The sequence below is a fragment of the Lissotriton helveticus genome, chromosome 1_1 (assembly GCF_964261635.1).
Source record: "Lissotriton helveticus chromosome 1_1, aLisHel1.1, whole genome shotgun sequence".
Taxonomy (NCBI): Eukaryota; Metazoa; Chordata; class Amphibia; order Caudata; family Salamandridae; genus Lissotriton; species Lissotriton helveticus.
The window spans coordinates 706530106-706556472 of record NC_136057.1 but is presented as its reverse complement, the minus strand read 5'-3'; the positions used below and the strand labels follow the sequence as shown (position 1 = coordinate 706556472).

General features: G+C 44.4%; 1 protein-coding gene across 1 annotated transcript in view; it reads left to right on the top strand.

The window, feature by feature from the left end:
• The window catches only part of PTPRQ (protein tyrosine phosphatase receptor type Q), a 1500794-nt gene that overhangs the window by 928065 nt on the left and 546362 nt on the right, over nucleotides 1-26367 (top strand). The window contains exon 40 of the mRNA XM_078647981.1: nucleotides 19853-20004. Within this exon, the coding sequence (XP_078504107.1) occupies nucleotides 19853-20004 (152 nt within the window). The remainder of the gene's footprint in view (nucleotides 1-19852; nucleotides 20005-26367) is intronic.

Genomic DNA, 26367 nt, shown 5'->3' with positions numbered 1-26367 from the left:
TATAGTTTAGACGTAGGACTGAGGTCGACTAGGTCTCTATCGTATGAATTAGACTTAATTGTGAGTGCCAGCTAGCTCAGAGGTCACTAGAAACTTTCTCGAATTCACAAGAAGGGATTAGTTTCTGACAACCGCATAAACATGACAACTTTGTTTCCCAAGGAAACAATAGATAGCTATTTTACTCATTCAATCGTGCATGCTTCGTTTCACCAGAGGTGCTGAGAAAATAGTGAGACGGGCGTTTTCAATAAAAGAATTTATTGAACAATCTTCTTTCTCAAGCATAAGAAATGTACTGCTACAATCGTAATACTGGTTATAAAGTACAAGGCATATAATACAAAAAGTATTATAAAGTAGTACTGTAAAAGCATGATATGGTTTTTAAGCCATAAATTGCCTAAAACATATAAAATACATACAGTGATAAAATAATGACTAAAAGTACTCAACTGGTGCTTCTAAAATATGCCTACCCCGTGTACCGGGAAACGTCGTTTACAACGCGGTGTTTAAACCGCACAACCTTTTCCACGCAGCTATTACAACGCAAGTCGTTACTACAACTTGCGCTGGATGGCGCTGTGGGATAAGGGATGTTGTAATTTTATATTCCAACACCTTCCCTACTGTTATGGGGACTGGTGTTGGAATATAAAATTATAAAATTCCTAAATCCGCGCCCTCCAACGCAAGTCGTTGTAACGACTTACGTTGTAAAATCTGCGATGTCAAGTACCGCGATCTAAAAGATCACGTTGTACTGACATGCATCCCGTGTACCTAACCTAAGTCTAGTACAAGGGAAGAAGTAAGTAAGGAGTAGCTTAAGTTTAGTATTTCTCTGCCAAGAGTCTGTCCAAGAATTCTCTAAGGTCTAATCAGCTCCGTAACTTGGTTTAGAATGAAGGAGGTCTTGTATCTCTATCTCAGGACTCGATTTCCCAGCAACCCGCAAGGGTAGCCTGGAAACACTGGAAAGAAACACTGGAGCTGGATTCCTCGTCAGAAGAAAAGACAGTGTCTCTCAGTGCGTCAGCTGGAGGGTCGGCTTCCTTCGGCACTCGCTGCTGCAGGGCGTCGGGCAAGTAGTAAGTCGATCTGTTCCAAACCACCGAGTGTTTGTCTGGGCAAATCTAGGCATATTTATACTTTGAAGGTGCCGAGTTTGACGTGCGATTGGACTTAATAACGTCATCAAAGACACAGTTCTTCGAAAAGTCCATGATTTCCTAGATAAATTAGTATTCAGGCAAGGGGAAGTCCCTAGCTGCTGAAGGCGGGTTTCTCTAAGAAATCGTTGTTGATTCTTGGAATTTAGTGGAAGTAGCCATGCCGTATTTAGGCTGCATAGGCTCAGTCTAAATATGGTAACTATTTCTATGCCTATATAAGGATCGAACAATCTATACCTATATACGGGCATGAATCGGGAAAATGTACACTAGAGTCCTAGATTCATTTACAGCAGTATATATTTAAAATATAACTTAAAGAACTCTGATCTACCTCCTGACCGTCTATTTTATTAGAAAGCCACTGGCCATACATCCTTCCTCTGTCTTCTGTTCAACAGAAGGGTTAGGTTTTGAACTTGCAACTGTTTCCATCTAAACAGCACTCTGTCCCTATAAGGTGTAGTCAATGCTATATAAAATCATAAATGAATAAATAAGAATGCTTGATTTATTGAGTTATAAAGTCCCCACATTAAAATTATTTATCAGTCGCTAGTCAGAAAATAATGGTTTGCTAAATCCAGTTACAGAAACATGTGTTTTTTTTTTGCAGCATATGACTTACTGATTCATAGATGTATGACCTGGTAAAAGTGATCCATATTTCTGACCAAAATTGATGGGGTCACATAAATCTTATCAAAAAGAAAAGCGAGAACCTACTTTTAAGTCTGGCCTAGAGACAGCTTTAGTTGTCTTGATAGCCTCAAGATTTTCCAGTTTCAAAATGCAGGAAACTTGTAATTTTTTAGATGGTTGCCAGCTGAGGATGCCTGCATATTCTTAGTGTGATGCAATGCAGCAGGACCCACAGAGGCAGGATATTTGAAACTGCCTTGGCATTGTCTGCGTTGGCAACAGGTAGGGGAGATTTCTTTCATTCCGCCTCCGCTTAAGAGCTCCTGTTTTAAGAGGATTCTTGGAACAGAATGGCTTGTTATGTTATGTTATGTTACATAAATTTGTAGCACGCACAGATACTCATGAGTGTCCTGGCGCGATTCCTAGTGGAGTATGGAAAATGAATTTCAGGCAAAAAAATATGTTTTCAGTTTCCTCTTGAAAGCCACTGGGTCCTGAATATTACGCAGGGCAAGAGGAAGGGCATTCCAAGCAACAGTGGCCTTCATAACAAAGGAGCTGCCCCCTAACTTCTGATACCGAAAGCGAGGAACCTGAGCAAAGCTTAGGGACATGGATAGCAGGGGTCGCGAAGGAACGTAAAAGGAAAAACGTTTCTGCAAATAAAGAGGACCACACCATGAAGAGCATGATGGGCCAGAACCAATGATTTAAATTTAACTCTATCCATCACGGGGAGCCAATGAAGTGATCGCAACTGATGGTGAATGCTGTTCCTAGCCGAAATGCCCAGTAAAAGTCTGGCTGCAGTATTTTGAACCACCTGGAGCTTCTTCAACAGGTAGCCCGGAGTACCAACGTAGAGGGCATTGGCATAATCCAGACGCGACAGAATCAGTGCACAAGTAACCGTTTCCCTTGCCGCCTGAGGTAGGAGAGGAAAACACTTTCTAAGGGTTTTGAGAAGGCCGAAACAACAACCAGCCAACTACTTAATGTGTGTCGAAAAGGAGAGACTCTCATCAAACCATATCCCCAGATTTTTTACAGGTTTCCCTACGGAGGTGGGCAAGGGGGACTTAGGAGGCCAAAGCTGCTCTTGCTAGTTAGAAGGAAATTTACCAAATAGAAGAATCTCAGACTTCTCTTTATTGCACTTGCAAAATAGATGATAAACAATGTTGAACCAATAGAACAGAATCCACATTTTTATCCCAGGTAAAAAGCAGCTGGGTGTCGTCAGCATAGGCCATCACCTTGGCCCCCAACCCCTCCACCAGATAGATCAGAGGAGTGATATAAATATAAAAAAGAAGGAGGAAAAGGGAATATCCCTGGGACACTCCAGTTGTCACTGCCTGAGAGGAGGAGGACGGTGGAAGCCAAATCCGCTAGACCCGCCCCTCGAAGAAGGGCCTGAGCCAGCCCCAAACGTCACCTGACACACCAATCCTGGCCAGTCGCGCTAGGAGAAGTGAATGCAGAACCGTGTCGAATGCTGCCTAGAGGTCCTGGAAAATTAATGCAGCTCTCCCACTAACGTCCAAACACTCATGGATGGCCTCCGACACCTCAACCAGGACTGTTTCTGTACTGTGAGAAGCCGGAAACCCTGATTGGGCTGGATGCAGAAGCGCCTCTCTTGCCACGAATTCCGTAAGCTGGTTGTTAACCGCCTTCTCACACACCTTAGCCAAAGCAGATAGGAAGGAGACAGGCTGGTAATACAGCAGAACACAATTACCTAGCGCGAGTGGCCGCTTGCAATATCTAAATATGTCTTGCAGTGGAATTCCTCTCCCCAAATTACGCGAGCTGAAGTAATCATGTAATTATCAGTAATTCCCCATCAAAGAGTAATGTGAAATTACCAAAATTGCTCCAATTACACCAGCGTGATTTAAATTCCTCCCAGGCCTAGGTATAGCCCTTCCAATAAGATATCAAAGTTTCCCTTTAGAATAACAGGAGTCACAAATTTCTTGGGTATCGTATTCAAGTTGTCCACCAACTAGTATAGATTTAGGCCTTCTTTGTCGGAAATAGCTTTTTGACGAAGATAAGGTTTAAGATGGGATACATGAAAAGATGTGTGAATCTTCCATGAAGGGGTAAGTCTCAGTCATACCATAGCTGGGGTTATAATCTTAGAAATCTCAAAAGACCCATAATGTCTTAGAGAAAATTTGGCCCAACAGATAGATAGAAGTAAATTGATGGACAACAACCAGACCTTCTCACTTATGTTATAGGTAGTAGCTGATTGTCTATGTCTGTTAGCCTGCACCCTCTGATTCCCTTTTGCAATTCCCAAACTATGAAGAATGTACTTTGAACCTCTATTAACTTTCGTAATGAATCTTGTACTGCTAGTAGAGGCTCTTCAGTGTCAAGGGAGTCTGGAAAGGTTTGAGGGTAAAGCAAAAAAGGCAAAAGTCTTATTCAGCCTTCATGTTTGACATTAGACTGTGGATAGAAACCAGAGGTCAAAGCCCTGCAAATGGCTAGCTTTTTACACAAAGGCTTCACGGTTTTTAATATATATAGAAGGCCACAATCAGAAATGATCTCTAAAGGCAGTCAGTGGAGTCGAATACAATTGGAAGGAAGTTTAAGAAGAGCGGAAAAATGGCCCATCTTAATAAATAACTTTGTAACCATGATTGTGGTGCAGCTCTCAGATGGAGGTAAGTCAGAAATGACATCTGTAGGGATAATTTCCCAAGGTTTGCCAGGATTTTTGGGGGACAATAGTAATCCAGCCTTTCACTGTGTTTCACATTTGCTTTGAGCACAAATCACACAGGATCTCACAAACCTGATGACATCTCAATGAAGAGAAGACCAACAGAATCTTTTCTGACCAGATCTTCAGTTACTTGTTGACCTCTGTGTCCAAAAATCAATACATCATGACATAACTGTAGAATGTACCATAGAGATTGTTTTTTTGGAATAAAACATTTACCATGAACAGAAATTATGTCATTATGGTTCTTTATCTATATGTGAGGTTTTAGTTGTTTCAATTTGTTTAAAGTTAATTGTTTTGTTCCATGATGGACTGAGTCAAGAAATGTGGAAGTTATGTTATTTATCCAGGCTTGAGAGTCAATAATCCACTTTACTAATTTGGTCATTTTCTGGATAACAACTATATAAGGAACCTGCAATAAGATTTTCAGAGCCAGGAATGGAACTGAGTAGGAAATCAAATTGTTGAGAAAAGAATGCGCAGAAGTCTTATCAACTTTTTGCACTCAGCTTGTTGGAGCACATGGAGAGTTCTATGATCTGTGTAAACAATCACTCTATGTTGGGCTCCAAGTAAGAAATGTCTCAGTTCATAAAAGGCTAATTTTATGGCCTGGAGTTCCCTTTCTAAAACTGAATAGTTTCTACCAGCTGCAGAACATATTTGGACAGGAAGGCCACAGGATGCTCCTCTCCATTCTGACTTAGTTGAAGCAATACTGCTTCCATGGCAAGCCCAGAGGAATCAGTTTCTATGATAAAGGGTTAAGAGGCATCAGGTTGTTGCAGTAAAGGAGCTGTGATAAATTAAGACTATAGCTTCCGGAATGCTGAGGTGGCTTCTGTACTTCAGAAAAATGTCTTGTCCTTTTTTAACAGATCTGTAATGGGTGAGACAAGTTTGGAAACGTTCCTAAAGAATTTGCAATAGTAACTTGCCGGACAAATTAGGCTCTGTGTCTCTTTTACTGAGGAAGGAATTGACCAGTCGAGGATAAGTTGAACGTTCTTTGAATCTATGGTGATTCCTTTCGAAGAAAGAATATAGCGCAAGTAGTTAACAGAATCTTTCCCAAACAAACATTTTTCAGGTTTGGCCAGCAACTTGTTCTCTCTGAAATGTTGTAAGCCCTGCTTGACATGATTAATGTTCTGAGCAGGCTTTTTGGAAAACATTTTAATATCTTCCAAATAGACTGCCATGAACTGAAGGATCAGCTCAGAGAAGATGGGAATCGTGAATCACTGACATCAAACATATCCCTCTATAGTGGAATTCCCACTCATCTCCAGACCTAATGCGAATGAGATAATAAGTTTCTCGTAGATCAAGTTTTGTAAAGATCTTTGCTCCTTTAACAATCTCCAGAATTTCTGAAATAAGTGGCAAGGGAAAACAATCCTTCACACTTACCTATTCAAACCCCTGTTATCAATACAGGATCACAGTTCTGAGGTTCCTTTTTAGGTAATAAGAATAAAGAAGTCCCAGAAGGTGTCTTGGATGGAACAATTAGATCATTCTCCAGGTGTGAACCTACATAGTCCCTTAGGGCTTGTCTTTTCAATGTGATAAAAAAAAGTTTTCCAAATCCATGGAACTATGTACTGTTATGTTTCATACAAGTACCCCGATATAGGCTTAGGTTGTAACTAAACCTTTCACCTATATTTCTCCAGCCATTACACTGTATAACGGTCCTTGATGCTGACCTTTTACCTAGTCACTGTACTGCTTAAATGACGTGGGGTTTTCTCCGAAAACTAGCCTCATTCATTATGCATGAGGATTCTTGAAAACTCAGCAGGACTACCATCTCCTGTATACTAAGTATTTAAAAGGGTAATTCCTTCTACCATCCCAGTCTGACATGACACAGCAAGGTAGATTCTCGGAGGCTTCCACTTTGGATATATAAACACCATATCTTTGCTGAGGCAGTATAGGAGAAAGAGGACTACCATGCTGACACACTGACGCAAGACGCTGAGGTTCCTGCACTGCTCGCAATGGTATGTCATCCCACGTTGGGATTTTTATATGTTATATTTGCTAAAAATAATAAAAAGAATAGAATGAGTTAAAAAAAAGTAAAAGATGAAAAGTGGTGATAAAAAATAAATAAATAATTAAAAATACAACCAAGGAAAGTGTAATTGTTGTGCTTTGAAGGTCCTAGAAAATGGAATTAATTATGTTTCAATGTGTAAAGTATGTAGGCTATGAGGGAATATATTAGTGTTGTGTTCATTTTTTCCCCTCTTTTCCCTGGCCTTAAGTATCTTGCTATTCTGCGCGGGGTGTCCATCTCGAGACTAAGACGGGATCCCACAGTCTCTCCCTTCAGGTAATGGGGTTGGCTTTATTCTAGAGGAATTCTTGGCTCTACATCTACATATATGCTAGGTACACTTAGGTATATCTAGTAAGGGTTGCATCGTAGGAGCATGCATTATCACTGTCATGCATTTATATACCTGCCTGTATTCATTGTTTTAGCACTATGGTATGAATCTACCATCACTTTACTCTGTTAGTGCTTATAATCATGTATATCTGTTTCTATCTTATGGTTGTTTCAGCACTCCTATTTTATACTAGTTTGATGCTGGTTCAATAAAGGCTTTTTAAAATTGTCTTTACAACAAGGGGTGGTGATGGACAGAGTCTCTGAATTAAGCAGAATACTCTCACCCAGTCAAGAGATCAGGGCTAGATCCATCACCGTTTTTTAGCTCATTGCACCATCCCAGTTTCAGAACCTGGCTGTATGCAAATTAGTCTGTCCCCACCATTTATTATGTGTATCTCTCTGAGACAAAGTGAGAACGAGTGACTGAGCAAAAAGTACTGTACTGTTTCCATGATCCCGATGGGACAGAGTTGTTATGTTCAATAGTTGCCAAGAACTATTCTCTCCTTGGTAAGAGGAGTTTACAGTGGCACTGTGAACTAGCTGGTATACAGGCGAACATACCCAGTAGGGGTGTCTGGAATCAGTCTGGACACCAATCCCACAGTCTATGTTTTCTAAACGCGCAGATCCTATATAGGTTTATAGAAACTACACAACACGTTTTAGGAGCTGTCCTTCATGGCCACAATGTAGACATAATCCCATTTTCCACCTCCTATTATTTTCCTCTTCAGACATTGGACCTCTTGTAAGGTCCACTTGCATGGGTTTATCCTCGGTTTCCATTGGTCTTGGACAAGATTTAAAATGCGACTTAAAAAATGTCCTAATTGTTAATTGTTTTCTACGCTCTAAGTCTCTCTCCTAAAGACGACTGTTGATCTGAACTGTCAGATGATAGGGATACCGAAGAGAAGGTGATCTGGGAACTCTGGCTAGTTCATCCTTGAGCTCATCTCTTGGTCCTTTTTGAAAGAGGTTAGGTAAGGTTGAATCACACCAGTCTAACTCTATTGCTGGAACTATAAATCTTAAAATATAACATTGAAAATCCATTGACACTGGCAAGATTTTAAGATTTCTTCTTGAGTGGAGAACTTATGATCAGTGAAATCATACATTTGTTTTTAATTCTGTAAGAAAGGCAGCAAAGTTATCTCGAAGAGGACTGGCATCTGAAACCAAATACATAGTCCAGGATAATGGATTTTGATGGTATTACTGATGCTAAAAACACAGCTTAGATATATCTGAGGTGTAAATGTGGGGCTCAGAGGGGAAATACACATGGTAGGTGTCAAAAAAGGCAGTCAACTTCCTTGGAGTCAACTTCTGTGGATTACCAAGGATTGACAGAGTGAAAGAAATGTTGATGTCAGGTTCTGGACTTGCACAACAAAATATTAACCACTGATAAAAAGCTCTTGTACTTGGGCCAGCTCCGGAGCTTGATCTATTACTGGAATGTTGCGGTGTCTCAACCTGTCCAGAGCTGTGCTTCTGGGCGGCGCTTGGATCAGCTTTGTGAACAAGAGAAATGGACCCTACCTTTGGAGACTGTGCCAGATTGCAGAATGAAATTAAGACGTCCAGCAATGCTCCAGAATATAACACAGCAAGAAGGAAAAAACTAGAGAATAGAAAAACCTTCAGGCTGCACCAAGACAGGAACTTGAAGAATACAGGAACTGGAAAAAAGGAGGAGAGTCCAAGGACTTCAATGAGTGAATAATGGCATAGAAACAATTACAGCACAATTGGAGCTCCTGTTATAGTGTAGAACAGGATATGAGCTAGCAGAAACTATCTCTGCCATCTTGGATTGGAAAGAAAAAGTAAACACAGTAATATTTCAGGCAATAAGTAATTGAGCATATGTAAAAAAATATATAGTTGAGTCAGTACCGGACTATCTGCTGAGCAAAAAATAAGATTTTCCCTTGTATAGTAAATGTCAGGAGCCAGTATGCAGGAAATTTGTAATTTCAAGATGACGTTGGCTGAGGACACCAGCACATACTCAGTCTGACCCGATGTGTGGAGAGAACCTGCAGGAGCACTTGGTGCTGTCGTAGCAGGACCTGCAGCGGCAGGATAGTTTGAAACCACTGTAGCAGGGTGCTCTCACAGGGAAACAGACACATTTTGCCTCTCACTGTACCTACCAGGTGATAGCTGTGAAGTCTTCTCTGCCTACGTGCTTATGGGCAGGGAACAGTGTGCCAGGAGATGGGCCCCAGGGACAGCAACAGCGAGCCGGCCCAATGTATTGGGTCCTTGAGTCTGTACCGTGGCTTGGCACATGCCCCCTCCCAATAGAAATAATATTGGCCCTGAGAGATGGGGTTCACAAGGCTTTCAAATGGCTTGGGGAGGGGAGCTGCAAGCCCAGCTTCCCATAAAACTAAACTCCACAGAACCCTGGGCCCTGACCCATCCCGAAAGGCTTATTTCAAAAAGACGGGAAGCAGTCTTTTTTGTTTTTTAAATTTACAGCGGATCCACAGATCCTCCATAGATCAGTGGTATTCTTAAAAAATATATATGTTTTTTAGTACTCTGGGGACCCTCTGGACTGCCCTTACCCCCAGTCATTGGGGGGTGGGGGGGTCAAGATTTCCCCATATTGCCCTCGAGGGTATTTTTAATAATTTTTCAGACTGAGTCCCAGAGTCCTAAAATAGCTGGTGCAACGCCTTTGTTGATGTGGTTACAGTCAATTAGATCTTATATATTGGTTTGTCGGGTCCGCAGATCCTCAGCTACTTGTTATATACATGCATTTTTAACATATATCTCTCACCGTTTTGGCTGTAGTGATCGGTGATTCTGTACCATGGGCTTAAACTTTCTGACTTTACTAGAACAGACCGATTACATTGCTTTGTCTGTGGTTTTGAATACATTTATTGCTTGAATACAAAAAGATAAAATAAAGTAAATGGAATTCATTACACCTTATTGCGCTTTGCCTATAATCAATTAAACCCAATAATTAGATTTGAAATCATCAATATAACATTAAAGATTGCCCTACATTGTATGATTCCATTTAATAACATTCTTGAAGGCCCACTCTCTCTAATTCATGTAATACTCATTTCAAAGCTTGAGTAGCTAGAAACAAATCTTAATTCTTGTGGTCCTTGATTCCTGAGACATATGTTACATCTTTGTACTCCTTTGTACACCAATTTCCACCACACAATTGTGCTGTTAGTTCACTAAACTGTACAGTATTCCTTCGTTATGACCTTGCACAAGAAAATTCACAATTTCAAAATATCATTCTTAGCTATAGTAGCCATAACACAATATATTGCTCATCTTCACAAATAGGAACTATGCATTAATACTTGACATTCTCTTCACTGCAGTAGCGTAATTGCATGTTCACTTATTCATAACATGTGACCTTCATGGTGTCTTAGTATTGCAGGAATTTATTTTTAAATCACTTTGTCAGTGCATATACCTTTGTGCTTTCCCAGCAATTTAATCAGTATTGTGATCAGTTACTGAATTATGGAGTTCTATGGGAAATAACAAGGCCGTATTATGAAGCTCATTATCGCCGTTTTATCAGCAGTTTCTTGCCACTAAAACTGCGATAATTTTAACACCGGTCCTTGATAATATGCATCTAAGTTCAAAAAGAGCAATGGTCCATATTGTCAACAAAAGGCGATACATTATCGTCGCATTTATTGGCAGGAAACTGCCGATAAAGCAGAGATAATGGGCTTGATAATATGTACTTGTGAATAACCATAGCAGCCTAGGTTAGGATCAGAACCTGGACTGCTATGGGAAGTTACAAGGGCCTATTATCAAGCACATTATCGCTGCTTTATCGGCAGTTTCCTGTCGATAAAAGCGGCAATAATGTATCACCTTTTGTATGTAAACCTTTCCTTTTTTTTGGTGTAGCAGTTGTACTCTCTTCGCATGCTCAGTGTCGTTTCGAAGTTCACGTTTTTTTCTTCAAGTTCAACAAGCAAACCTTTGTTTATATCAGTTAGTAAATCTGTCGCTTTCTTTTCCCGGTTCATGTGATTCATCCGGTGCTGTACTTTTTTACAGTATAAATAGTCATATTTTTTATATATTTATTTGAAAGGTAGTGCCGAGGCGCCAAACGTTGATTACGTACTCCGTCCACCGCCATTTTAGTAGTTTCTCACCGTTGTATTTATTATATCAGTTAGTTAGAACTCAGTAGTTTTCAATCCGAGTCTTGAATATCTTACTATAGTATTCCAACATTATTTTTATTGTGGACCGTCATACCCCTCCCCCACAAAATAAAAGAAGTATGTAGTTTTTTTAAATTAACTTTTATTAAACAATAAATATAAACAAAACTCAATTAACTTTTATTAAACAATAAATATAAACGAAACTCAATTATAACTATATTTGAACTGGCAAAATAGGTTAAACAATGTAATAAAGAAATTGTGAAATGGATTCCAAAAGGTGTCCGATTGGTAATCTGCAAAAGAAAAAAGAAAATTAGAGTTTAGAATTATGTAGATGTGAGTAAATGAGCTGAAGCATTACAAGTTGTGGTAACTCTACAGTTTTACGTGTGCAGTGTGACTCGTATATTCCTGTTCTGTTCAAGTGGTGTCTATATGGCAGTGACTATTGAGTTACTGACGCCCGTTATGGCGACTTATTTCTAATGTATTCCTTTGAAGGATTTGTAGATCTAGGCCTCTGTGCTTACCGCTGTATAAAGCTTGCGGCCAAACACTGCAGCCACTGGGATGGACAACTTCAGGTGGGCTGATCTTCTACACGTCCAAGTAGACAGCAGTGTCTAAGTTTAAGAGCGATAGTGAAATGATGTCACAGAGAGTGAGAGAGACAGAAAACAATATTAAAACTGTGTCTGGAGTTGAGATTTTTTGTTGAACCAGACGTAGATTTACTAGCTCCTTGCATCACTTTACCCATGTTAAAAGTGACTCAAAAGTGGTGTAATAAGGTTGATGATCTGTTTGTCAGACTGTTGTAACCTATCTGTTGTCGCTGCTCAGAGGTAATTATATATTTTATAGAGAAGCTGCTGTATACTACGCACTGTGGGCCATAATATCAAGCCCTTGGCGACAAAAATTATTGCCACTTTATCGGCAGGAAAGTGTAGCTAAAGTGGCGATAATGGGTTTGATAATATGCTCTATGGAATTCCAATCGAAGCTCATGCCAGATGTCCTTCACATCTAACATGAGCTTCGATTAGAATTCCATAGAGCATATTATCAAACCTATTATGTCCACTTTAGCGGCAGTTTGCTGCCAATAAAGTGGCGATAATTTTGTTGCCAAGGGTTGATAATATGGCCCTCTCTCGTTTCACAAATAAAGCTAACACTACAGTTTTACGAGTGCAGTGTACCTGGTACATTTTACTTGTTGTAGTGCCGCGTTAGAGTGGTGTCTATATGGAAGTGCCTACTGCATTACTGACGCCCGTTATGCCGAATTATTTCTAATGCATGAAGGATTTGTAGATCTAGGCCGCTGTGCTTACCGTTGTGTAAACTTTGTGCCAAACACATTGGGAAGTGGAGTGCACAACTTAAGTTAAGCAGATCTCCTACACGTCCAAGCAGACAGCAGTGTCTAAGTTTAAGAGAGAAAGAGAAATGATGTCACAGAGAGTGAGATAGAGAGAAAACAACATTAAAACTGTGTCCCAGAGTCTGGAGTTGAGATTTTTTGTTGAACCAGACGTAGCTTTACTAGCTCCTTGCATCACTTTACCCATGTTAAAAGTGACTAAATAGTGGCGTAATAAGGTTGATGATCTGTTTGTCAGACTGTTGTAACCTATCTGTTGTCACTGCTCGGAGGTAATTATACATTTTACAGAGAAGCTGCTGTACACTGCGCACTCTGGGCCATAATATCAAGCCCTTGGCGACAAAAATTATTGCCACTTTATCGGCAGGAAAGTGTCGCTAAAGTGGAGATAATGGGTTTGATAATATGTTGTATGGAATTCCAATCAAAGCTCATGTCACATGTCCTTCACATCTAACATGAGCTTCGATTGGAATTCCATAGAGTATATTATCAAACCCATTATCGCCACTTTCCTGCCGATAAAGTGGCGATAATTCTGTTGCCAAGGTTTGATAATATGGCCCTCTCTCCTTTCATAAATAAAAGTTACACTACAGTTTTACGAGTGCAGTGTACCTGGTACATTTCACTTGTTATAGTGCCGCGTTCAAGTGGTGTATATATGGAAGTGCCTACTGCGTTAATGAGGCCCGTTATGGCGACTTATTTCTAATGCATTGCTATGAAGGCATTGTATATATAGGCTGCTGTGCTTACCTTGTATAAAGACTGCGGCCACCGGAGTTCATCACTCGACTTGAACTCTGCTTCTATACGTCAAAGTATTTTCAATAAGTTGCAGAGAATTCCATTGCTGTTGCTCGATAGGCCGTGGTTGCTTCTGAAGGATGTTTGCTGAAGGAAACAAAAGGACGTTTTGATTAGTCATCGGAAACTGAGTTGCGTAACTACTATCAAAAGTGAATTTTAATGTGGGTTCTTAATATTCCGTAGTTAAGACTGTTGCAGCTCCAGCAAACAAAGGAAGATCAATAAGTTAATAAAGGCCTGGGACGGCCTCGTGACGCAGAAACAAAATACTATCATGGACGCACAATTAATAATAATAGAGGCCTAAGCACGTGGCGTAGTACAGAAATACGACACAGAAATTTATGCACGCACAATTTGTAGGATTAGAGGTGTATAGGACCTCATGACTTATAAAGAAATATTTCAATTATGTAAGTACAATTTAAAACCATTGAGGGGTAGGAAAGCCATATGAAGGATACAAAAATAGTATTATGCATATACAATTTACAGTGGAGGCTGATGTTGTGACGTCTTCTCTTACCTTTGTTTCTGTCGTCTTTTGTCGTGTCTTGAAAGGTTGCGGTTTTGCTGAGTGTGTCTGTCATCGCAGCCGAGGCAGGCAAAAGAGAGCGTGCTCACGTCAGTGCCCGCATTATATGGGAACCGCAGGGACTGTCCAAACCAAGCCCAGGGCCGTCATTGGTAGAGTTTTCGCGGTCTATAAGAATGATGGCCCTGGGGGACATCACATTGGCTAATGTATTGGTTTCCAGGCTAAATGATAGCAAGCATGCTTGGTGGTGGGATGTGGGTAGTGTGGGTGGGCGTGCACCGCGCATGTGCAAGTATGAGTGTGTGCACCAACAATTAACAACAGAGAGAGATGGGGGCGGTGTTATAATATACGCAGAGGCAGGCCCAGAATCGGATCTGCAATGAGTCAGCACTTCTAATCATTTTTCTTAGCGCGCCCTGAGCTCTGATTTGTCACTGAGAGGGTGATCGCACCATAGTTTGTACTGCTTATCATACTCAGTGTGTACCCGCGCATACGGTACGAATATGCTTTGACGTTACGCGCCGCATTAAAGCTTCGGTGTGACGTCATGTACGGCGTTCTGTACGCGAAAGGGGGCAATGTTTCTACTTGGTTTAACACATGTATGTATTTAATGTAGATAATAAGGGCAGACATTTGGGATAACTATGATTTTTTTTGATGTCACTGACCATGTCATGAGTGATGTTATATGTGACGTCATCAGCAGTGCATTGCGGGCGCGCAAGTTATAGTTAGTTGAGCTAACTATAACGGAGGAATTTCAAAGGTTTTGTATGAGAGAAATATTCAGCTAACTATAACGTGTGAAAACTAGGGTTTTTTCAATGAATTTGCATGTTTTTTTAATTGCTAATTCCTAACTATAACGTGTGTGAAACCTATGGTTTTTTCAATGAATATATATATACATATATCTTACCTACTGGCGGTCGGCAGTAGGTAGTTATAGTTAGGACCTAGTTTCCTTAGTAAGAGCATTTTTTGTTTTGCTTATAACTTTGGTGTTGTTTGATGAATCTTCATGAAATTTTCAAAACTGATTCTTTGTTGATATCAGCTCCTATGTTGAAAGTTTGGGGGTGATTTGTCAAGGAAGGGGCGAGAAAAAAGGGGGTCCCAAAACGTGTTTTCTCCATGTTATTTTCCAAAGGAAACTTTAGACAAACCTACAGGTCGAACGGGTGAACGGAACTAGCCCACATTTGGCAGGGAGAAGGGTCTTGGTCTAGAAAGCATGCTTTTGTTTATTTGGTGTACATCCGTTCAGTAGGTTTTTGAGATATATCGAAATTTACAGATATCGATATTTGGGAATTCTGCCATCTGATTGGCTGAGGCGTTACGAGCACGAGCTTGCTGCTTATTGGCTGCATGCGCTGTGAGCGGTTGCAACTAGAGAGTGTTGGCCGCCATTTTGTGATCCCGTTGAAGCGAGTAAGGGGAAAAAAGGGCAAAAAAGTGGGAAAGAGGAGGGTAGGAGCAATGTAACCTCTGTGGGGTGTTTACAGTGTGCTTTAGAGGGGTTGCGAAGCAAAGTATTAAACCCTATCGGTATGAAAGTGGTGGGCTATGGAAATTAAGTGAGGTATTGCTGGTGTGGGACTCGGGGATTAAAGCGTGAGCCCAAACGGTGTGTCTCATGCTGTGAAGTCATGTGCTCTGACCGCTGCACTACACCTGTGGAAGTAGTGTCAGCATGTGTTATACCTTCTAGGATGAACTATTGACCCATACTGGTCTCAAAGTCCTGGCGTACGGAAAATATGTGAGGTATTGTCTAGAGTCTCGTGCAGCTAGGAAGTGTTGGCCGACATTTTGTGATTCCGTTGAAGCGAGTAAGGGGAAAAAGGGTGAAAAAAGTAGGAAAGAGGAGGATAGGAGCACTGTAACCTCTCTGGGGTGTTTAGGGTGTGCTAAGCTAAATACTCATACCTAGTGGTCTGAAAGTGCTGGGCTACGGAAATTAAGTGAGGTTTTGCCTAGAGTCTGATGCTGCTAAGGTGAGCTGGTGCGGGAGTCGGGGATTAAAGCGTGAGCCCAAATTGTGTGTCTTATGCTGTGAAGTCATGTGCCGTGGCCACTGCACTACACCTGTGTCAGCATGTGTTTATACCAACTAGGATGAACTACTGACCCGTACTGGTCTGAAAGTCCTGGGGTACGGAAAATATGTGAGGTATTGTCTAGAGCCTCACGGTGCTAAGCTGAGCTGCTGGCGGACTTGGGGATGAAAACGTGAGCCCAAAATGTGTGTCATATGCTGTGAAGTCATGTGCTCTTGCCGGTGTGCCACATCTGTCGAAGTAGTGTGAGCATGTAGCTATACCTACTCAGATGAACTTTTGTTTTGTACATTGTAACTTGTGTATGGTGCTTAGGGGGTGTTATACAGGGAGTGAGAAGGTAAATCCACGCGTATCAAATCAATTCGGTATTTGTGAAGTGGAAACTACTCACTCCTATGGGTCTAATGGCACTGGGGCGTAAGCTGAGCTGCTGATGGACTCGGGGTAAAGTTGGTGAACTACTGACCGCCATCGGTCTGAAAGTGCGGGGTATGGAAATTAAGTGAGGTATTACCTGGAGTGTCATGCTGTTAAATTGAGCTGCTGGGGATGAAACCGTGAGCCTCAACTGTATATGCTATGCTGTGAAGTCATGTGCTCTGGGCGCTGTGCCACACCGTCCAAGTTGTATATGGTGCTTAGGTGGTGTTGTATAGGGAGTGTGAAGGTAAATCAATACGGTATTTCTAAAGCACAAACTATTCACCCGTATGGGAGAGTAGAGTCGGTGATCAAAGTGAGAGCTCTGTGTTGCAAAGTGAGATGGTGTGGCCGCTGTGTGGAGAATATATTTTGGCGAGGGTCCGGGAGTTGCCGTTACCTGGCCCTAAAATGGCGGGCCTAAGTTGTAAGTTATAGGGTGACTCTAAAAAGAGCCCTTGTGTTCATTAGTTGGAGCTACATATAAGTGCGGATGCACAGCATCAAGTTATTCAGTAAAACTCGATTTCCCTGATCTGTAAAGTGTACTCCATCACGTTTTGATATCAGCCATATCAAAACGTATGTTGTTGTTGTAGATGGACCCTATTTTGTGATCTCCTAGGTATGCAGACACAGCTTTGTTGACTTTCTCCCTAGATTTTTCAACCTGAGGACAAAATTGCCTTGACCATTTCCACTTCTGTCTTTGGCATATATTGGCATATACAAAAACAGTTTGAGGCAGAAGTAACATCAGTTGTCCAAAGGTGTCTTTCATAGGCATTTCCAAACCTACCCCAGTCAATGTGCCTAGGTCTTTCCACCACAGTGCACAATCATGAGGTCAGGGTGTTGGAGATGCAAACAGGTTTTAACCAAAGGCAACAATTGGTGCCACTTCAATCCTCTCTGTGGAAACCATTTGAGAAGTCATCAGTGATGTCATCAGTGATGTCACTGACCATGTCATGTATGATGTAATATGTGACGTCATCAGCAGTGCATTGCGGGGGTGCGAGTTATAGTTAGCTCAACTAACTATAACAGCCGAATTTCTATTGTTTTGTATGAGTGAAATGTCCAACTAACTATAACATCCCTGAAGCCTATGTTTTTTCTCTGAATATATATATATATATATATATATATATATATATATATATATATATATATATATATACATATATATATATATATATATGTGTGTGTGTGGGTGTGTGTTCACTGAAAACAACACATAGACCCACTCCCTGAGCCTTCTGAGGCCCTGGGGAGCCCACCCCTGGGGCAGGCTCACATGCTGGACCCACCCAGGACACAGTGGTTTCCCTGCCTGCCTCGGGGCAAACTTGTGTTTGCTGTTGCTTGGTGGGAGTATTAAATCTCCCGCTATACTGGAGCAAACACAAAGTCTGCTTCCAGCCAGTGGAGCTTTGAAAATGCTCATGCCAGCTGGGAGCAGACTTTTGATCTGTTTCTTTGTCCGCAGTGCTGTGGGCAGGGAAACGGATAAAAATATTGCTCCCACCCAGAGGGAGCAGCATATGTAGCTGCTCCCTGTTAATGGTAGCAATGACAGCTCTCACTGCATCAGCACCATGGCACCCACCTTTAAGTAATATGTGCCCTGGGTGATAGGGTCCTCAGGGTTTAAAATGGCTTGTTGAGGTGGGCTGCGCATCCTGCTTCCCCTTTTATTTAAAAAAGTGGCCCTGAAGGATGGAGTCTCCGGGGCCTAATAAGATCTGGAGAGGAAGGCCATAGAACATGTCTTAAGTGATGCAATATGAGAGGTCATCAGCAGTGCATGGCGGGCGCGTTTATAGTTAGCTAAGTTAACTGTAACTGGTGAATTTCTGTGTTTTTTAAATTTCAAAATAACACTGCAGGACCATTCTTGATAATGTAGCCGATTACCTGGATATAATTATTGTCATCGACCTATCTCATGAAAATCAAATATGGATATTAGATACTCTCACTATCAAAGGAGAAGTTCCTGCATTTTCACCAAGTTCATTCATATTTTGATTTGGGCTTTGTTGCTATTTTTTGCAATTGGCATAGAATGGACCTGCCCAAGAAAGCTGTCATAAACACTTGAAACTGTTTCAAACCTGAGCAGCTCCTTTACATTAAATATTGAATCTGGATCAAGCTTATCATTCTGGTTCTAAAGAAGTTAGTGTATTCATTTTAGGTACTTTGAATAGATGAAGCCTTGCTATAAAGAGTAGTGGAGCATTTTGCAGCAAGATCATTGCAAACATGAGGTGCTGTAGCTAGACCTTGTTGTGTGTTTTACCTGGTTGAGGCCACATTATAAACCAGGATGTGGTTGTGCTAATGGTTGGTACAACAGTACAGTAGTTGTACTGTTGTACAATAGTACTGTGGTAGTCTGGAGAGTAGTAGACTGTCAATGTATGGCTGAATTGGTACATTATACATGTTTTACATTACACAAACTTACAGAATCAGGGACAGAGAGATGGAATATTTGTCTAGGATGCACAATTATTGATCACCTGTCAACTATGGCTTTAGAACCTGGGAGTCTAGGGGCAAGAGCAAGGCAATAAAGAACAACAAGAGCACTAAACAAATGTAATTACATCCGCAAAATACACAATGAAAACGTTCTCTACTTGCCATTGCCTACAGGCCATATCCCAACATGGTGATTACATTTCACTGATTTGAACCTATTGAGAGCACCCCCTTTTTTGAACCCAAAGGTCTGGTCACAATTTCTTTTTCAAATTTCTGTTCCCCTGGTGTCTGCTTCCTTAGGCCTCAGCCACCATAATAACGGCCAGGGGCATAGCTATCAATAGTTGTATTTGTGATGCGCTGGAGCTGAGGGATCTAGGAGCTCCATGCATCACAAATAGAAGTGATTTTTACTACATACACTGAATTAGTAGACCCCAATGCCCATTTTCCTTGTAAGCATAAGGGCACATAGCACTATGCTATGCCCCTCCCTGTTCATGGCACATCACATTGCTAGACAAGGCACATAACAGAACAGAAGCAATAAATCTGTAGTTTAAGACGCACCTTTGTTCGAGGTGGGGTGGTTGCGTGAAATGAAAAAATACATGTTGCCTCTGGATACAGCTATAGTTTTGAGTAGAACCTTGTTGATAGTTATTTTGTGGGGTACTAGATAATTAACAATTTTTCTGTAGGTGTAGTTTACACCAACAAATTATGTCTGCTTGTCAGATGTCATTAACAATTACATTTATGGATGAACTCAATTGAGTGTTATTGTAGAGGCTGAACTGTGTCACTTATGACTAGGGATTGCATGCATATCTATATAAACGTGCCTATGTAAATTGTTCATTTTATTGCATATATCATGATGTTTAGATTCCAAGTCTCATTTACATTTTGCATTTTTAGTGCCAGGAGGAGCTCCACAGAACTTGACTGTAGTCAATTATACCTCAGAGACTGTCTGGCTAAAATGGCACCCACCCCAAAAGCCAAATGGTGTTATACAAGTTTACAATTTTAAAATTTGGGAAAACAGCAGCGACATCTTATTTTATCAGGTGAGTTAAATCCAGTGAAAACGAGATGTTACTATGTTACTACAGTTTTTTGATATAATTAGATAAAAACATGGCTCTTTTGCACGGCTATGCTCCTAGTTTGTGCAACGGGTACAGCAGACCCTGCACCTAGTTTTCAGTAAACTGTTGCAAAATACAAGAAGATCATGCATGGACCTTAAAAATATAAAACCGCCTTTCTATATTTAGAATCATATCTATATATATTCTTCCCATTAACCTCTGAAGGTATAATGATGCTAAATTGAGAGAAAAAGCAACAGGATCTTCCTCAGTTTTGTCAGAGAAGAGATTAAAAAATATGTTCAAAATGGTTTTATCTAAAAATGTAACAATGGGCGCTGAAAAGTTATATGTGCAAAGGAACCCATAATGTTAGCCAGGGCTCTTTTAGCGTTACAATCTTTGTTGGCATTACCTTCAATGACCTTCTCCACGGATTCATTCACTTACAACCATGCAAAGGTTCCCCTCTACATATCCCCTATCTCATTTATGTATTTTATAATGCTACTCATCCCAATGCACGGTGTCAGAGCAATTTACCTCACACTCACATATGACCGCTCAGCCCTCCACAGAGCTTGGTCGCCCCACTCACTGCTGCCGCTCCTGCCTGCCTTTGCCGCCTCCTGCCTGCAGATTCCTTTGCTCGCTGCCCGCTGCTCCTGGGAATTTTCCGCTGCTCTTGGGAATTTCCCGCTGCCCGCTGCTTCTTGGAATTTCCCGCCGCTGCCTCCCTGCGGTCCCGCCCCCCTGTGATTCCATTCGCCGCCCCGCTCCCGCCACCCAGCTGCTCCTCCCTCCCGGCTCCTTACTTAAGGGGACCGTAGGGTACCACAGAGTGTGACCGCTCAGCCCTCCACAGGGCTTGGTCGCCCCACTCACTGCTGCCGCTCCTGCCTGCCTTTGCCGCCTCCTGCCTGCAGATTCCTTCGCTCGCTGCCCGCTGCTCCTGGGAATTTCCCGCTGCTCCTGGGAATTTCCCGCTGCCCGCTGCTTCTTGGAATTTCCCGCCGCTGCCTCCCTGCGGCCCCGCCCCCCTGTGATTCCATTCGCCGTCCCGCTCCCGCCACCCAGCTTCTCCTCCCTCCCGGCTCCTTACTTATGACGCCCCCAGAGCGACCGTGCAGCGGACGCGCGCAGCGGGAGCACCGATTGAGCGCCAAAGGTGTGCCAAAGGTAAGCCCGTCTGCGCCCGTCCGCGCCTGGCCCTCGCCCAGCGCCAGGACCCCTGGCCCTCCCCGCCGAGGCAAGACGACCCGACTGACCTACAACGCCGCTACTCTCAACGCACTCAATGCCGGCCGGACCCACGCCTGCTGCCGAGCCACCCCGAGACGCACCCACGGACCCTTCACCTGCTGCACCTGCAAGTTCACCTGCCTCCGAACCTGCCCCGCACCCGCCAAGACAAACACCAGCAGCAACCACCTCAAGTGCATCCTGATCAACACCCGCTCCATCCACAGACACGCCGTGGAACTCTGGAACCTCCTCGACGCTACATCACCGGACGTCGCCTTCCTCACGGAAACCTGGATGAACGCCTCCTCTGCACCCGACATCGCCATCGCCATCCCAGATGGGTACAAGATCATCAGGAGGGATCGCATCAAGCAGACCGGAGGTGGCATCGCCATCGTCCACAGGAACACCATCCGCATCACGACCGACGCCAACGACTCCTTCGCCGCAGCCGAACATCTCCACTTCCAGATTCACACCGACCCAAAGACGACCCTCAGAGGCACCCTCGTCTACAGACCCCCGGGACCACGCACACAATTCATCGAAGACATCACAGACTTCATCAGCCCGCACGCCCTCCCCTCCACTGACTACATCCTCCTCGGGGACCTCAACTTCCACCTGGAGAACAACAAGGACCGCAACACCACCGCCCTGCTGGAAAACCTCGCCAACCTCGGACTCAAGCAACTGGTCAACACCCCCACCCACTACGCCGGCCACACGCTTGATCCCGTCTTCTCTTCCAGCAAGTACATCACCTTCAGCCACGCCACCGGACTCCACTGGACCGACCACAGCTGCGTCCACTTCAGCTTCAAAAGATCCACGACCCACCACCACCCGCAACAGGTACCTCACAGGAACTGGAGCAAGATCACCGCAGACCAGCTCACCACCTCCCTCAGCCAGAGCCCACCCGCCAACACAACGGACCCCAACGAAGCAGCCCGCAACTTCACACAGTGGCTGACGCCTGCGCCGACGACCTCGCGCCACTAAAGAACCCTCCCAGCAGACCCAGAAGCAAGAAGGCATCCTGGTTCACTGACGACCTCAAGGACTCCAAGAAGACCTGCCTCACTCTCGAGAAAGCCTGGCTCCTCGACCGGACCACCGACAACATGACCGCCCTCAAACACGCTACCCGCAAGCACCACCAGCTCATCCGCACCACCAAGAAGAAATCCCTGAAGGAACGACTGGACAACAACGCCCACGACAGCAAAGAGCTCTTCACTATCGTCAAGGAGTTCTCCAACCCCAGTACCGGCACCAACGACATCACTCCGTCACAAGACCTCTGCAACTCCCTCGCCTCGTTCTTCCACCGCAAGATCGCCGACATCCACAACAGCTTCGGCGCCCCACCCACGCACCCATCCGTCGAACCAATGCCCCCCACCGCCACCCTTCACACCTGGACCACGGTGACCACCAAAGACACAGCCCGCACGATGAACACCATCCACTCCGGATCACCGACCGACCCCTGCCCACACCACGTCTTCAACAAGGCCGACTCCACCATCGCACCCCAACTCCGGAACATCATCGACGCCTCCTTCAACACCGCCACCTTCCCGAAGAGCTGGAAGCATGCCGAGATCAGCGCCCTCCTGAAGAAACCTACAGCGGACCCCACCGATCTCAAAAACTTCCGCCCCATCTCGCTCCTCCCTTTTCCTGCTAAAGTCATCGAGAAGATCGTCAACAGACAGCTGACCGCCTTCCTCGAGACGAACGGATCCCTCGACCCCTCGCAGTCTGGCTTCAGAGCCAACCACAGCACCGAGACCGCCCTCATCGCAGCCACCGACGACATCCGGACCCTGCTCGACAAGGGGGAAACAGTGGCCCTCATCCTCCTGGACCTCTCTGCTGCGTTCGACATGGTCTGCCACCGCACCCTAGTCTAGCGCCTCAGCAACATCGGTATCCAAGAGAAGGCACTGGAGTGGATCATCTCGTTCCTCGCCGGAAGAACACAAAGAGTCCGCCTCCCCCCGTTTCGCTCCGAGGCCACCGAAGTCATCTGCGGCGTCCCGCAAGGATCTTCACTCAGCCCCACCCTCTTCAACATCTACATGAAACCTCTCGCAGCCATCGCACGCCAGCACAACCTCAACATCATATCTTACGCCGACGACACCCAGCTGATGCTCTCCCTCACCAGAGACCCCGACACCGCCAGAACCTGCCTACACGAAGGGATGAAAGACGTCGCCGAGTGGATGAAGGACAGCCGCCTGAAACTGAACTCGGACAAGAGGGAAGTCCTCATCCTGGGATCTTCGCCCTCCGCCTGGGATGACTCCTGGTGGCCCCCAGCCCTGGGCACCGCACCCAAGCCAACCGACCACGCACGCAACCTGGGCTTCATCCTGGACCCCTCCCTCTCGATGACCAGACAAGTCAACGCCGCCTCCTCATCGTGCTTCAACACCCTGCGTATGCTTCGCAAGATCTTCCGCTGGATCCCGACCGAGACCAGGAAGACTGTCACCCAGGCACTCGTCACCAGCCGACTGGACTACGGAAACGCCCTCTACGCCGGAACCACAGCCAAGCTACAGAAAAGACTCCAGCGCATCCAGAACGCCTCCGCCCGACTCATCCTGGATATCCCCTGACGCAGCCACATCTCCAGCCACCTGAGGAACCTGCACTGGCTCCCCGTCGACAAGAGGATCACGTTCCGGCTCCTCACCCACGCACACAAGTCTCTCCAGGACCTGGGCCCCAAGTACCTCAACGACCGCCTGACCTTCTACACGCCCACCCGCCAGCTACGGTCCACCAGCCTCGCCCTCGCAGCCGTACCACGCATCCGAAGAGCCACCACCGGAGGAAGATCCTTCTCTTACCTGGCTGCCAAGACTTGGAACTCCCTCCCCATCCACCTTCGGCTGACCCAGGACCATCTCGCCTTCAGGAAACAACTCAAGACCTGGCTGTTCGAGCAGTAGCATACCCCTCCCCCCAAGCGCCTTGAGACCCTCCCGGGTGAGTAGTGCGCTATACAAATGGCATGATTGATTGATATTATAGGGACGGACAATCATACAAATACGTAAATCAGTTTGTTTAATTTAGAGGCTCAGAAACAATCAGCCTACTGTTATGTTATGTTATTTTATTTGATATCGCGCACAGATATTCAAGAGTGTCCCAGCGCAGAGCCATAATGAGGGTTGGGGGTGAAATTTAGACAAAGAGATGTGTTTTCAGGAGCTTTCTAAAAGCCAAAGGATCCCTGATGTTGCGAAGAGCAAACGGAAGGGTGTTCCATGCCACAGCAGCTTTCCGTGCGAAAGAGCTGCCACCTAACCTCTGGCATTTAAAGCGGGGAGCCAGAGCCAGAAGTTGAGACGAGGAGCGTAATTGTATCAGGGGCATAAAAAGAGAGGCGTTTCTGCAGGTAGGTAGGGCTTTGATCGTAGAGAGCCCAATGGGCAATGACTAAAGATTTAAACTTAACCCTTACAGCCACGGGCAGCCAGTGCAATGAGCGCAGATGGTTGATTATACAACTTCTGGAGGGCAAGTCCAGAAGAAGCCTATCTGCTGCATTCTGGATCACCTGAAGGTAGCCAGGAATGTCCACATAGAGAGCATTGGCATAGTCCAGCCGAGATAGACTAAGGGCATGAATGACTGTCTCCTTCACAGCCCAAGGTAGAAGGGGGAGAAATTTCCTTAAGGTTTTCAGCAGGCCGAAGCAAGTGCCGGCAAGCTTCTTGACCTGAGTATAGAAGGAAAGGTTCTCCTCAAACCACAACCTCAGATTCTTAACAGGCTTCCCAATAGAGGTAGACAGGGGGGACTCAGGTGGCTAGAGAGAGTCCCTAAATTTAGGTGGAAATTTCCCGAAGAGGAGTATCTCAGACTTCTCTTGATTGCATTTAAGCTGTGCGGAGGCAAGTCATTTAGAAACGGAGGACAAACAGTGCTTAGCAGAAGAGACGGAGTCTGTGTTTTTCTCCCATGTAAAAAAAAGCTGGGTGTCATCAGCATAGGCGATAATCTTCGCCCCCAGTTCTTCTTCCAAGTAAACCAAAGGAGTAACATAAACGGTAAAAAGGAGGAGGCTAAGAGAGGACCCCTGGGGGAACCCTGTGGTCACTGTCTGGACCTGATCCAACCCCAGGCTGTGCCAGAGACCCCTATCTCGGTAAGGCACACGAGAAGCCGTGAGAGCGGGACCGTGTCAAACGACGCCGACAGGTCAAGCAAAATCAATGCCGCCCTGCCTGCGTCCAAACACTCTCTGATGGCTTCCGAGACCACCAAGGCTGATTCCGTACTGTGAGATGCCCTAAATCCTGACTGAGCCAGGTGCAGGAGGACTCCACTTTCCACAAACTCAGTAAGTTGTTCAGTCACCACCTTCTCACAAACCTTCGCTAAGCTAAGCAGGAGGGGGATGGGGCGGTAATTCTCTGGGATAAGGGGGTCTAATGAAGGCATTTTTAAGAGAGGAAGAATCTTGGCCTGCTTCCAGACCTCTGGAACACAAACTTTCTGCAGGAACATATTAATGATCCCGTTCACTTCGCCATTGATAGTCTCAACAGCTGCTGCCAACAGTCTAGCTGAGCAAGGGTCCGCAGGAGAGCCAGATTTCAGGCCCTTTAAGATTTTAAAAGATTCCGACAGATCCACAGGACTGAATGCCTGGAAGGAGTAAATAGGGTGAGCCGGTGAAGTCACCGAAGAAACCCATAAGGCACTATCACAGGAGGCAAGAGACGCATGTATGGTACAGATCTTATCTCTAAAGAAACAGGAAAGATTCTCGCACCAGGAGTCAGTCGATGGAGACTAATTTAATTGAGCAGTCGGCGATGTAAATCTCCGGACAATAGCAAAGATTTCCTTGGCATTATTATTAGCAGAGTCAATGCTTGCTGAATAGAAGCACCTTTTGGCCTGGATTATGGCCTCATAGTAGATTTTTTGTTTATGCCTAAGTTGCCGTTTGGTTGCTGGGCAGCAGTCGTTGCGGAGCCACCTTCGCTCCAGTACTTTACAATCATGTTTAAGCACTTTAAGTCCTGGGGTGAACCAGGGTTTAGATGGAGACTCCCT